The sequence below is a fragment of the Lissotriton vulgaris genome, chromosome 5 (genome assembly GCF_964263255.1).
Source record: "Lissotriton vulgaris chromosome 5, aLisVul1.2, whole genome shotgun sequence".
Lineage (NCBI taxonomy): Eukaryota > Metazoa > Chordata > Amphibia > Caudata > Salamandridae > Lissotriton > Lissotriton vulgaris.
The window spans coordinates 302,993,350-303,007,709 of NC_141693.1; the positions used below are offsets into that span (position 1 = coordinate 302,993,350).

At 41.6% G+C, this 14,360-nt stretch overlaps 1 protein-coding gene across 3 annotated transcripts in view; it reads right to left on the bottom strand.

Moving 5' to 3' along the window:
- Positions 1 to 400: 400 nt before the first annotated feature.
- NADK (NAD kinase) overlaps positions 401 to 14,360 on the bottom strand; it is a 408,294-nt gene continuing 394,334 nt past the window's right edge. For 2 of the 3 annotated variants that reach the window (XM_086921524.1, XM_086921526.1), the window contains exons 12-13: positions 7,797 to 7,879; positions 401 to 5,238 (exon numbers count right to left, since the gene is read on the bottom strand). In XM_086921524.1, coding sequence (XP_086777650.1) covers positions 5,091 to 5,238; positions 7,797 to 7,879 — 231 coding nt within the window. In that variant the 3' untranslated portion in view covers positions 401 to 5,090. The remainder of the gene's footprint in view (positions 5,239 to 7,796; positions 7,880 to 14,360) is intronic. The other variant, XM_086921525.1, reaches the window with a different exon arrangement.

Consider the following 14,360-nt stretch of genomic DNA (forward strand, 5'->3'; position numbering starts at 1 on the left):
TGCTTGTTTCATGAACTTCCATGAACACATCAACACATTTTCTTTATGTAAAAACAGATGACCATCTACTTCAAAGAACTCTGTACAAGGTAGCATAAAAAGTAGTTACATTTTAACACAATTGTTGCATTGAAAACACTAAACGACACCAATTTCAAATTGGTGCTCTGTTCTTACCTTCTCCTTATCTCTCTTTTTGGGATATTGCAGAAATTATTTTAGGTAAGAACTTTACTTTTAAAAAAGGTATTGCATTTTTAAATAAATATATATTATGTCTTTAAAAGGAAACCAAAATGAACATTAAGAGTGGTTCCCTTAGAGTAAACATTTATATACACTCCCCTATTGATGCTAAGCTGAAGCTAGATAAAAATACGTATTTGAAAATAGTCTGAGGTGACAAAGAAAGGAAACTAGTTTTAATTAAACAACTTTTATACTACATACTTATGAACATTTACTTCAAAAGACAAATATTTTAATAAATCAAATTGACATAATTCTTTTTTGTAAGCTTCCATTGACTGGGTACAAACGTTTTAAAGTGAAACTTACTGAGGTGAACAAACTACAGCTGTTGCATACAATGGACATGAAGTCACAAGTCTGGGTGCTTACAAAGCTTAGAGATGGAAACAAAGACTAAGAGCAGGAAGACACTTTCCATTCGTAACTACATGGTGTTATAACAGGACACCAGTGAGATTTATAGATTTCCACTAACTTGGTAAACAAGAAAGCATATCTAGCCAATTTTAAAGGGGAGAGACTCACACTGGTTACTTTCTACTGTGGAATATAATCTATTCATCTTCTAATCGTTGTGTGCACTCCCTCTCTATCACTCAAACCCTTGTAAGAATATAACTGTTGACACACTGCATAATACCGTTTCTCAGGCGGGCAGAAATTGTAGTGCAGGAGGTGGCCAGGTATTTTTATCTGATGTAGGTATTGCAAAATAACAAAAATCAGCTACAGCCTAGAGGACTCAGTCAATCATTAATTTGACTTTTATAGCAGAGGAGATGACATTACCACCAAAGACCCAACTGTAATCAATAAATACAAAATGGCTACCATTATACAATCAAATTACATTTTTAAAGGAACGCTACAATATTTCACGGACCATTTTATTTACCCTCATGGGGGAAAATATTTCTCTGTCTCAGCCTGTGCTTTAAAAAGAAAATATGCCAGCCTAGAAACACCCAGCTCCAGATACCCCCACGTTCCTATCATTGGAACCTATCCATCTTCAGCCTCGGAAGTGCTTGTGAAATAACATGTTAAGAGTTCAAAAGACAAATCTCTGTGCAGCTTAAAAAACACTAGTTTAAAAAATGTATTTACCTACTATTTCCACTTTTTTTTAAGTGTACTGATATTACATGCATTTCAAAGACTGCAGACGGCTTTTTCACTTGATTGACATCAAGAACTTGCTTAGGAGTGACATGGAAAGGGGTGACTCTCAGGCAAAATGTTAACAGGAAATAGGTTTGCTGTCCCAAAAAAGAAGGCAAGGGCTTAGAGAGGTGTTACTTTAGTTTCTTCAAGATTTAGATGCCTTTTATATTAGCTATGGTCATTATTTTTGGAAAATAACTTCTACTATCTGTAAAACTGAACAGGGTTAGTACAAATCTAGAGGAAGCTTTACTACTGCACACAAATTGAACCTCTATACATTTCATGACAAGACTGTAAATAAAACATTTGCCACAGACCAAGCTGATACCTGGTAATTTGTATAGGGTCACTAAACCCCACCAATAATGGTTAGTCAGCTTTATCCACTGGCCGGCAAAGTCCAATAACTCTGTGTGTCTTCACTAATGGATGTCTGAGCTCTGCAAAACTTTACCAGTAATTGCAATCACAACAGACAGTCACTCTTTTGCCCACCTGTTGGAATGTCTGCTATGCTTACAGTTGTGCCAGATGTTGGTCTCGTAATACAGCACCAACAAAATGAATGTTCACACTTTGTATAGCTAGGTCTGAGTGTACCACAAATAAATACCATCAGTGCAAACCAGTCTATGTTGATTAGATCTCCTTAGAACAACTGTTTCACAAAAGACAAACCATACATAGTTTAGAACAGAAATGTTCAATAAAGTTTTTATGAACAAAAACGTACATATAACAGTTAAATGTCTTCAAGAGTGCTAAAGGCACTGTTTTCAACTGCACTAGGAATATGTTCAGCCTAACAATACAGTATCCCTTTCTAATGGACAGAACATTGAACTATATAGCCCCTTTAAAAATGATCACCTGGCAAGTGTGTCCGGTATTCCCAAGAAACACTTCCGGCTGCAAGTCAGAACTCTCAACTAAGTTACTCTCTTGCCGGCTTGAGCAGACATAACAAATAATGTTCCTGCTAGGGCAGAAAGTTCACTATCTCAATATTGTTTTGCCTTTATGATGGGAAATATAGTAGACTCCTATCCCTATGAATGAGTTAAGAGTCTTGATTGATGCCTGTAGGTATTGATAGTATTATAACCCATACTTGATGGAGACATTTCATAGAATAGGTTCACTTCTTTACAATGAAGAAATTTGCCACCTTTACTTTCACCAGTTTACAAATAGAGTAATTCTTGAATTTGACTTTAAACAAGGGGTAAACCTCAAAGTGCGGAAGAATCATCATTTCCGTCTCCTTAGCATAGCGCAGGAGAAAATACATATTTTTAAACCATAAAATCTATCACAAACACGTGTCCCATTACACAAATTTAGTGCCTTTAAATGTTTCTAGAAAGCGTCAAAAGAGATTATGAAGTGGGTGCAATCACCCATCATAGATAACAGAACTATTTATTGGGTTTGCAATGAAAGAAAAAGATGTCAATCCTTAATGTGAAATAAGTGTCAATTCACCAACTTTATAATGTTACCACAGTCCTTTTCTGCGCAAAAATGCTTTGCATTGGGATTTCCATCCATAGCCAGACTTGCATTGTATGTTGATGCTCATATCATTATGCTGACAAGGGCAGCATCCCTGAACACTTATCAGCCCTTGTTAACGTGGAAATGCGAATAATAAAATGAGGCGGCTTAGGCTGGTCCGGTAAATTGTGCAATGGTTAGATTTAGTATGCGCTGGAACAGCAAATGTTACCATTCCAAGTCAATTCATGGATAAAGAAGGAATTGTATGAATTACTTTTCCTGTTCATTTCACAATGATCTTTGGTGAAAGAATGGCCTGCTGGGAGTGCCTGCGTATGCATGATCAGAACATCCAGACATTTCCTATTTCTTTAAACAATAAAGCGATCCATTAATCTAACTGAAACGATCCGCATACTGCCTTTACTGGTTCACCTTTCATTTCTACACTCATCATCATGGAAAGAAAAACTGTCTCAAAGGCAATCTGCTGGACTGGCATCCAAGAGACGGGACTTTTAAACTAAGTTTCCTTACTGACCCACAGTTTCTTATTAAACCACACCCAAATCGAGGATAATGTGACTGAGACTGACTTCCCAATAAATGACATGACTGAAACACTTATAAAATGGCTAAATGCCAGAAGGTTGTGCTATATTAAGTAGTCTTTTAGATGTAAGAATACATTTATTAAACATATGTATTTTCTTTGACATTTCTGTAGACATTTGAATTTCTTCGTTCCCATGACCACTATGTTTGGACTTTTATAGGGTCATTTTTTATATCCAGCTGGCAATAGAGTGCTGACCATCAGGCTGCTTGAATCACAGTGATATACAAAAACATTTTAAATGAGCACCAAGGCCACCTTCATAAAATTATAGAGTAAAAGTGTTGTGTAAATGGCATGAGCTTTAAAAACCTATTTGCTACGAATACAATACATCAATGGAAGAAGAAAAATAAGTGTGAATGTGGTGCCTGAATATACTGTACGTTCTACTCAAATAGTGGGAATTCTTTTGTATCAGCCACACAATGTGACTGTGCTATGGCTTATTATGACTTATTTTTTTTTTTTGCAAATTAGCTTTTTTGAGAAACATTTCATTTTTAAATCAGTACATGTTGCCTTTCCTAACCTATCTCATTAGATTAGTAATGTTTATTTCCCCGTTAAGGCACCACAAGTATCGGAGTATCAATACGAATGCAATGTAGTCAGGATGATGGAAACATCTATTGGGCAATTGAAACATTTGGTGGTAAGTTTAGGTAACCATAAGGGAAAGATGGAAAAAAAGTTCCAAAACAAAAGTGGGAGTGAGACATAACACATGCTTTAGAATAATAAAACGTAGTAGAAAAGTTTTTTTTTTATTTGGTCCTCTTTATGTTGGGGGAAAAACTTGGGGAAGGGCTAGATCCATTGGAATATTGGCGACAGCTTATGCAATAAAAATATTATGACAAACTATAATAGAAATAACATACAATACTTTTACCCTCCCATCCAACCATTATTTTATTTTTATTTAAAGTCACTACTAAGTGTAAACGGCTTCCTACCTCTCAAAGCTGGCACTCACCTTACTTCATTCTATGGATCATGCTGTGCCAATATAAGTGTCATGTGCAAGAGTCTGGAACAGACTGATATTTGGAAGACACAGTTCTGGCACACCCAGGAAAACTCAACGCGGTTTACTTTATGAAACCACATCAAAAATCATCTGGGCACATTCTTGAATCATAAAAGTTTTGACTGATTTAGACCTTCAAAACACTGATAAAAAACAACCCCTCGTGCCCTTACTAACGATGATGCCACCACAAAATTTTGACAGTAAATATTTACAGTGAATTTACATTGGTCTGTTCTTGGTTACTACATATCTGGTACAAACCAGTGTAAACTCACGTATGCCAATATGTGTGGGATTTTGTTGGGCGGTGGTGGCCTTCAAAATATCCCCAACTAAGCTCAAATTGTCCCAGCCATCCAGTTGTAGCTCATCATAGAGGATGGCTGGTAAAACAGGGATTATAAATCCCTACCCTATTCTGTAACCAACATAAGGGCTCTATCATGTGCATGCTGAATGGGCTACTGCAATTATTGTGCCTCTGCTGGCCTCAAAGGAAGCTTGCCGTCCAAAAAGTGCTTAGAATTCCTCTTCATCAACAGAGAAATGGTGCTGCTTCTTGCGAACATTCCAGTGCAAACATTCAGCGAGGCTGTTGAACCAGTCGTTCACAGGGTCCCGGAAACAAATTGAAGGTAGAGGGTAACAAGAGGTAGTGATGCTGATACTGCAAAACAGGGAAAGTGACAATGTTAGGAAATATGCACATCTATTTCTCCAATCAACGTTAAAGTGTAACTAGGTGAAACAAGAAAACATTTGGTGCCAATAATAGCCACAGTACATGTTTCTAGCTACCAAACCATCCCTCCCTGTGCTACCTTCAGAAGATGAAATTGATATGGTGGCCAATTTATTTCAATATTTGGTATGGGTTACATCAAGTACGCTGCACAAGTACATGTTGTGATGAGCCAGATATGGCCCGTACCCCAGCAACAACAGCACTGAAGAACAGGAGCTTCCCTTTCAATCACCAAGAGCCTGAACCGTACTTCGTACATACAGTGATTTACGCGTAAATCACGTTACATGCATGTTGTGACAAAAACAATCATCTAGTTAGTAAAAAAGACAACAGGGACAAGAGCAGAACCTCAGGGTAACCTATTAAATGTACTGTGCTGCCTGTGCCAAAAATGTGCCAGCATCTATTGTTGCATACATATGCAATTTTGGTAGCAAAGCAGCAATTTAAAGTACTCAGTATGATAGCCCACATAAGTCAATGTAAAATTCCTATCCCTCTGCACCATGCAATGCCCCTTGGAAGGACTAAAAATGTCCCATTGAAGCACCAAAAACACCTCCCTTAGGAAACGCAATAAAACAGCCCCCTCCCTCTCCTCAAGAGGCACAATAAAAGCCCTCTCATGACGCCATAAAAGACACATTAAACCACCATAAAATGCACCCATGAAGCGTCATGCAGCATTATCCGATCAGAGTAGAATGACTCATCATTTCCTTAAGTCAATCCTGGAGCTTATAATCAGAAACAGAAATAAAAGTTTCAGAACCACAAAGAAACTCCCTTATGATCTCAAGCATTACCTGAAACAATCTTCACACCAAATATCTCCCAAAGGCAATAGCTGCCCTATCTACTCATGAGAGTAATTTATCTTGAATATTCAATGCCGCACATTTAAATCTTCAGTGATTTATACCCATTTACTCATTCTCATCACTAAAGACTACCTTCGCCTCATAATTTGGTATACTATAAATATCCATGAAAAAGAAGTCGATCCTACCCATGTTTTTAAGTAGCTTCTATTTTCCATGTTTTGTATATTAATTTAATTAGTAATGAACAAATCTGCTAGTCAAGATCAATGTGACTGGAGTATGCTGTTTGGATTACAAATTACATATTTGGCACTATGAGTAGATTACAGATTAGTTCTATTATGTAATGAATGGATTACATGAAGCAAGTTCTAACACAGAAGGACAAGACATGTTCTAAGTGCGCCATTTTTTCTCTTTCACATCCACCATTGTTTTTAATCCTGCCCCAGGAACTCAGTATTCAATTTATCCTGATTATGAAGGGTATACTGGAGGCAGTTTTAAGAATCACATTCACTAAATTCCCTTTGTCACTAAGAAAAATCCCGCTCAGCTGTAATCAAACATTGCAGCACAATTAGGCGGCACTCGGCCCCCAGGTGGGAACCCAATGAGAAAGCATGCCGCCAACTAGGTTGGTGGGTGAGGGTTCTTTAAAAAAAAAATTGTTGCGGGAACACTACTGAATGTACACTGGATGCTAGTTGAATGATACGGTATTCGTCTCGTTCTTGTTGTTTGCTATGAGTATCTAGGGGAGAAGGACATGCACTTTTGATCCTCACTCTCTTTTCTATTTATTGTATAATATTTGCTATACATCAGCATCACAATGCATGCAAGCATACTCCCAATGCAAGCATACCTATCAGAAGCCATCTTGGAGAGTATGTTCTAGTGTAAAAAAACCAGTGGAAGATTCCCAGGCACGGGTGTGCATATGTCTTTATGCATGCGATTGACAGAAACCATTGGCTAAGCAAAGCCATTGGCCATTTACAGCCCAGACCTTCTGGCTTTGTTGGTGGCTGTTTAATTGGTTGTAGCATTTTGTGACCACCAAAAGGAACTTTTTGTGGGGCTAGATTTTTATTCCGAGAAAAAGTTAACTTCTTTAAAGAATCTCTCAAATTGCCATGTGTTTCCACAGTGCTGTTCTTTTAGGAACAGTATGGAACTGAGATGAGAAGGTGTGCAGTAACAATAGTGCAGCCACTTCACCCAGTATCTGCCTGCCTCAACATGAACATCATGTGAGAAACATTTTAAAAAGGTAAAACTATTAATAAATATAAGGAAACTTGAGGCCCATTTATAGATATTAGCATCATGTGCATGCCATTATGCAAATACATTAACAATGTACCCACACCTTAGGCAGGGCCAACACTGTCCACTCAACATCTAAAATTAATACTTCCTGGCCAATATCTATGTGTGGCATAACTTGGAATCCAGGCGTTGAGCAAAAGCTTAAACACAAAGGTAATGGTGATAACCAATCATACACCTTCACTCCCTCTCCTCATCAGTAGATTTCCTGGCCTTGTACAATATTTACAGAATATAGCCACAAGATGTACACAACCTATTCAGGAATTATAGCATATATTGTCAATCTTAATCACAAATGGATTCTCAAATATTCACCTGTCACCGTGGGATATTTGCTGCCTCTTCCGCCCATCGAAAGACACCCAAGCGGCATTCCTAGCATTCGGGGAAAGCATGATCTGAGAAGAATGGGGAAAAACGAAGTGCACATGCTGAATATAGGATCAAAACACCAGTACACAGTAACCCGCAGCCACCCCTTCCTATCTGTTTGTTATCATATACAGAACCCGTATGTCACATCCTGCTGACTCGCGCTCTACATGCTTATCATTTTGCCCCACATTAATGGACGTTACTCTTTTAACATCGGTGACTAAATGCATGTATGTATATGCTATTTCTAAATGCAAAGCTAGCCAAAAGGCAATGGAGCCCTGCACAAGGTGAAAGACTGTTGATGCTTTGTGATGTAGTTTTCTTTAAAGAGATGTGTCTTCAACTCAATCCTAAATTGGACCAGTGCTGGGGTAGTAATGATGGATATGCAGTGTTGTTTGGGATCCTCTGTACATAGATGGAAAAGGTCTGCTGTATTGTTTTTAATTTGTACATTTCTTAGTCTGCATTCTCATGGTGTACTGGCTATGGGTGGGCTGAGAACCAGTGAAGTTTGTGAACTTGTCTGCAAGTAGGGGTGGTGGTTGAGATGATTTTGTAAACGTTACCATTGGTTTTGAAGATGGTGCGGGCTAGTAAGTGGCACCAATTAAGTTCCATCAGGATGGGGTGATGTGATTATATTTCTTAAAGAACTAGATGAGAAGTGCTGCAGCTTGCAGGATGCCCTTAAATGGTAACAGTATGGAGTCTGGGTGACCATGGATCAGGGTGTTTCCATCACCCAGATATCGGGAGTATGAGGGTTTAACCAGAAGTTCTGATGTCACTTTCTGGAAGAAATTGTTTCACTTTTTTTTAGAAGAGAGAGATGGTACCATGCTGTCTTTGTTTTTGCCCAATGTGTTTTTTAGACGCGAGAGATGGTACCATGCTGTCTTTGTTTTTTGCCAATCTGTTCCTTGAGGGTGAGGTTTGAGTCAAGGGGTAATACAAGTGTCTTGGCAATCAGTGAAAGTTGACTTTCGAAACAATGAACGTGAGCCTGGTTTGTGACAATTCTTGTTTTTTGTCCTTGGCAAACAACAATTTATCTATCTTGGTTGGGTTGAGCTTCAGATAGATGCTAGACAGCTAGATATGGCTGATGTGCATGCAGTGTTTGAGACTTAGCTATTTTATGCAGAGGAGACTTTCAAGTAGAACTATGTATCATTGGCATACTGCTGAATTCTAATTCAATTATCTGTGAGTAAAGCACAAAGTGGCTCTATGTTGATGTTAAAGATGACAGGGGACTACATTCTCCATATCCAGGTCATTTGAGCTGCACTTTTTGGCAACTGAAAAATAGTTGTTGGTTATGATACTAGCTTTTGGCAATCCGTGTTGTCAATCTGGAAATTCCCAGAATTGTAGCAAAATACACAGTGTTAACATGCCCATGGGATAATTAATGGTGTTTGTTTAGTAACATTTCCATGCCAGGTGTCTCACTTTCTGTCAGTTATGGCCTTTTAACAGATATCACATTGTATTCTGGCAATTGAAAATGTGCTGTTAACATTGTAACTACGAGCTCAACAACCCCAGCAGTAAAGTGCAGTTGCGTAAAAAGCCAGGATTAGCAGACGATATCTCACACATAACAATGGAACACCTTCCAGCTATTCATTTTGTTGGTATGTGGAAAGTCTTGGGTCATGCTTTCACCACTATCCTATGTGCATGGTTATAGCACTCTTTTCTCAGGCACCTGGCATTACTCCTTTCATTGAATGTTTAAAGCCTGGAGTGTTGAAAAGGTGACCTGCCATCAATACTGACTTGTTAAAACAAGCATTTACAATGCAATGGTCTCGACATTCTTAAAGTTAGAGCTATTGGCATTGCTCATGACATTATTTTTATTTATGTTTTTGTTTTTAAAACAAACAAATGGCATTGTCATTTACAATGCCAATAGCAGGGCAGGAGAGCAAGCACAACCAACGAAAGGGCAGGAGAGCAAGCCCAACCAACGAGGGGGCGGGGGCAGGAGAGCAAGAACAACCAACGAGGGGGCGAGGGCAGGAGAGCAAGCACAACCAACGAGGGGGCGGGGGCAGGAGAGCAAGCACAACCAACCAGGGGGCAGTAGAGCACGCACAACCAACGAGGGGGCAGGGGAGCACGCACAACCAACGAGGGGGCAGGGGCAGGAGAGCACGCACAACCAACGAGGGGGCAGGGGCAGGAGAGCACGCACAACCAACGAGGGGGCAGGAGAGCAGGCACAACCAACGAGGGAGCAGGGGCGCAAGCACAGCGAGGGGGCAGGGGCGCAAGCACAGCGAGGGGGCAGGGGAGCAAGCACAGCAAGGGGGCAGGGGAGAAAGCACAGCAAGGGGGCAGGGGCGCAAGCACAGCGAGGGGGCAGGGGCGCAAGCACAGCGAGGGGGCAGGGGAGCAAGCACAGTGAGGGGGCAGGGGAGCAAGCACAGCGAGGGGGCAGGGGAGCAAGCACAGCGAGGGGGCAGGGGAGCAAGCACAGCGAGGGGGCAGGGGAGCAAGCATAGCGAGGGGGCAGGGGAGCAAGCACAGCGAGGGGGCAGGGGAGCAAGCACAACTAACGAGGGGGCAGGGGCAGGAAAGCAAGCCCAACCAACGAGGGGGCAGGAGAGCAAGCACAACCAACGAGGGGGCAGAGGCAGGAGAGCAAGCAAAACCAACGAGGGTGCAGGGGCATGAGAGCAAGCACAACCAACGAGGGGGCAGGGGCCGGAGAGCAAGCACAACCAACGAGGGGCAGAGGCAGGAGAGCATGCACAACCAACGAGGGGGCTGAAGGGAGACAGGCTGCCCTCGTCTAAAGAGATGCCCAGTGGGTATGTGTTGAGATATTTTGCCCTCGTCTGAACAGATGTCCAAGGGATCTGTGGGTCTATGTCAAAAACTAATAAATATAGGCAGGTACAACATTTTTAAAAAGACCGACATAAATACTTAAGAGACAAGTCCACATTGCACCAAAAGCTGGCGTGCATACAATTTGATAACTTTGATACACACGCAATAAAAACTTATAAAAATTATCCATGTGACTACACGTGTTTTATTTTGAACGAGCATGTATGTTGAAAAGCAATATATATTATATCAAAAAAGAAAGCAAATAGCAAAACAACAGCGCGTATCCTTACAACATACCACACACCAACGGAAACAAAAAACACCCGCACAATATGAGCGTATGTAAATTATCCGTCTAACTGACTATGTATAATTGTATAATAGTATAATACAACCATGCCAGATAAAACAACTTATTACACTCAAGAAAGATTAAATAAATAACCAACATCGTAACTCAGGCCATCTTCCACACACGATAGAGAGGAAGAAAGCAGCACCCGTTAAACGTGAGCATGCCTTCAGCAATACATTCATTTGCCCGTATGGTTACACATAAACAACATAGTGCCTCACATTAAAGCACAGATATGCTCAGTCACAATTAAAATTACAAATGTTACACTACATGCATGCTGGGATACTTACATCAAATGTTTATCAAAAAGCCCCCATGTTGTGCTGGGTCTCTCGATTCGCCAGCAATTCCAAGTCGAATTTCGCGTGAAAAAAGGCACATGTCACGTGGTGTTTTATAGGCCAATGATCTAACTCGTTTAAACCTGGAGGACGCACAACTTATTTTTCTTTTTAAACAACACGATGCTTTATTAGCACACAAACGTATTAAATGTAAACACCCGATGTGCACAGATAAAAAAAGATAACCAGCGCCGCGTGTAAAAACCACATGATCGGACAATTCCAATACCACAACCAATTATTTCCATAGTGATTTTCTAAAACCAAACACGTCTACAGAGTGCAGAGTCGAATAAATTCATGCACAACGCTGATGTCTGAGTTGCAGGTACTTATAAAGTTGGAAGTGAGGAAGGGCGTGGCGCTGCAGCAGGTCCGCAAAGGATCGGATGTGGGCCCCCACCTAAACATCTCCGAGCACTGAAACCCCAATAAGTTCTCCCATCGTCGGAACCCCTGCAGGTGCGAGACCTCTTGCATCCAGGACCCATGCCAAAGTGGCGTCTGCCGAGTGAGTTTCCAGTCCCACCTCACGTGACGCAGGGCCGTGCGCCAGGCCAGAAACACCGTCCTAGTGGCCGGGGGTATAGCCTGCGGCACTGGGCTACCGTATAAAAACGCCTGGATCTGCATGAAGTCCGACGTGCTGAGTTCCACACGGTATGCTGGGTCGGACCAGCCGCCCGCATACCAATCGTGGATCACGATGAGCTTCGTGGCCAGGTAGTAGAGGTGGAGATTGGTTACCAATATACCCCCGTCAAAGGGAGGGATACGACAGTGCGCCTGGGATAAACGAGGTCTCCCTCCGGCACCGTCAAGTTCACTGAACCAACTACCCGGGAGGTGGATAGTAATGTTTTGCCGTACGTAAAGAAAATGGGGGAAGACCATCATTTTGAAGAGTGCACTCCTGCCCAGGGGGTTAAGGGGGAGGGTCTGCCATCTCTTGAGATCCGCCTTCATCCTAACGCCCAAAAGCATAACATTCAAGGTCCATTCGAGCTCCGGCAGAAGAGCTACCCAAACGCCAAGGTATTTGACCGAATGTCTCCTAAGTGGGATGTCTGACTGCCAGTCATAGCAGTCGCTGGAGGGATGCAGGGGGACCAAAGTTGACTTCGCCGGATTGAGGCGGAGTCCAGAGACCCGCTCAAAAGTGGAAAGAACCGCCAGGCACATGGGGCCAGAGCTATCTGGGTCCGCCAAATAAAGCAGAACGTCATCCGCATATAGGGCTGTCTTATCAACCTGGCTCAAGTCCCAGGCCCAACCGCGAATAAGTGGGTCCTGTCGGATGAGCGCCGGCAGGGGCTCCATCGCCGACGCGAATAGGAGTGATGAGAGCGGACACCCCTGACGCGTGCCCCTCCGAATCGGGAATGCCTCAGAAAGCTCCCCATTGAGGAGTATACGGGCTCTGGGATTAGTGTAGAGAACTCTGATCAGATGGCGGAACGAGGGACCGAAACCCATCCTGGCCAGCACATCCTGCAGATACTCCCAGTCCACCATATCGAAGGCCTTCTCAAAGTCTATGAAAAGCAGCGCCAAGTACGGAGTGGGCCAGAGCCAGGTGGAGACGACTAATGCAGTGGCAAGTGCCCCTGGCAGGAATGAACCCGCACTGGTCGGGGTGGACCAGGTGACTCATTCTCTCTTACTTTCCGTTCTTTGAATGACATTTTAGTTTGTGGTTGTGCAGGCTTTCTATCAGTGTTTATATGTAGACACTGATGTGGTGGGATTTTATCAGTAATTACAGGTTTAATTTGAAAGCAGGATAGCCTAGTAATGCGACTTTGGGTCTGGAAAAATTGAGCCATGGTTTTATGATTGTGAATGCTTAAAGCTCCCCTACTCTCATAGCTGAGATCAAGGTGATAAGAAAAGTCTTCCAGGAAGATTTTAAAATCTAATTTATGAATCACTGGACTGGAGTGGCCATGAGGTGACTCTGCATAATATTCAGCTCCCTCAACATTGGTGGCAACGCACTGATGGAAATGTCTGAAGGAGGCCTTTCAAAAACTCTGCTAATTCTTTGCAAGAACACTGAAGACAACTGGAACAACGTCATGTATCAGTAGATGGCTGGCAGATAATCGACAAACCTGAACCATTCTTTGGTGGTAGTGGAATAAGTATCACTTGCACTATGATTAGCCTACATTCTGAGGTAATGTCGAAATTACCCTGGTCTATGTGGTCGGGTACTAGGCGGTGAGTTTATTTGTAACACATTCCACTACAATAGCCTTTCATGCACCAGGTACATACAAGCCACTAAAAGATAAATACAATATAAATCCTAAAATATGGGGACACAAAATACGAAGAAAATCACGGAAAGAGAAAAAGGAAAGTAAACAATTAAACAGATGAGCACTACACTCATCTCTTGAAAATATCAGACTTAAGATTTGTAAAGAAGCAATATCCTTGGAGAAAGACAGGAAATGGAAATAGAATTATGTTTTATATACAAAGGATCATCAGGCAATTCACTGGTGATGGGAGTTCATGAACAAAGACCCTTTCTTCAAAGTCTGCCCAAATGCGAGGGTGTAACACAGACATTTTTAGACTATTCAAATTTTTTCCTTTACGGGTGTACATAAATGTAGAATAACTGTTGAAAGAAAGAGAAACTGGCTCCTTCAATAACTTTAAACTTAGAAGCCTGTCTTCCTGTGTTTCTGTTCTACATAAGGAAAATGCTACTTACCCAGTATGCATCTGTTCTTGGCATATAGAGCTGTAGAGTCATATACTTGCATAGATCGCCATCTAGTGTTGGGTCCGGATGTTTGCACTTTGTTTTTGTACAAAGAAGTCTTTCCAGTCACCAGGTAGGTGACTCTTCCTTTCGGTAATAGTGCACATGGGCATCAACTCCATCCTTAGATTGTTTTGCCATAAACGGTGATGATGGAGTAAGTAAGA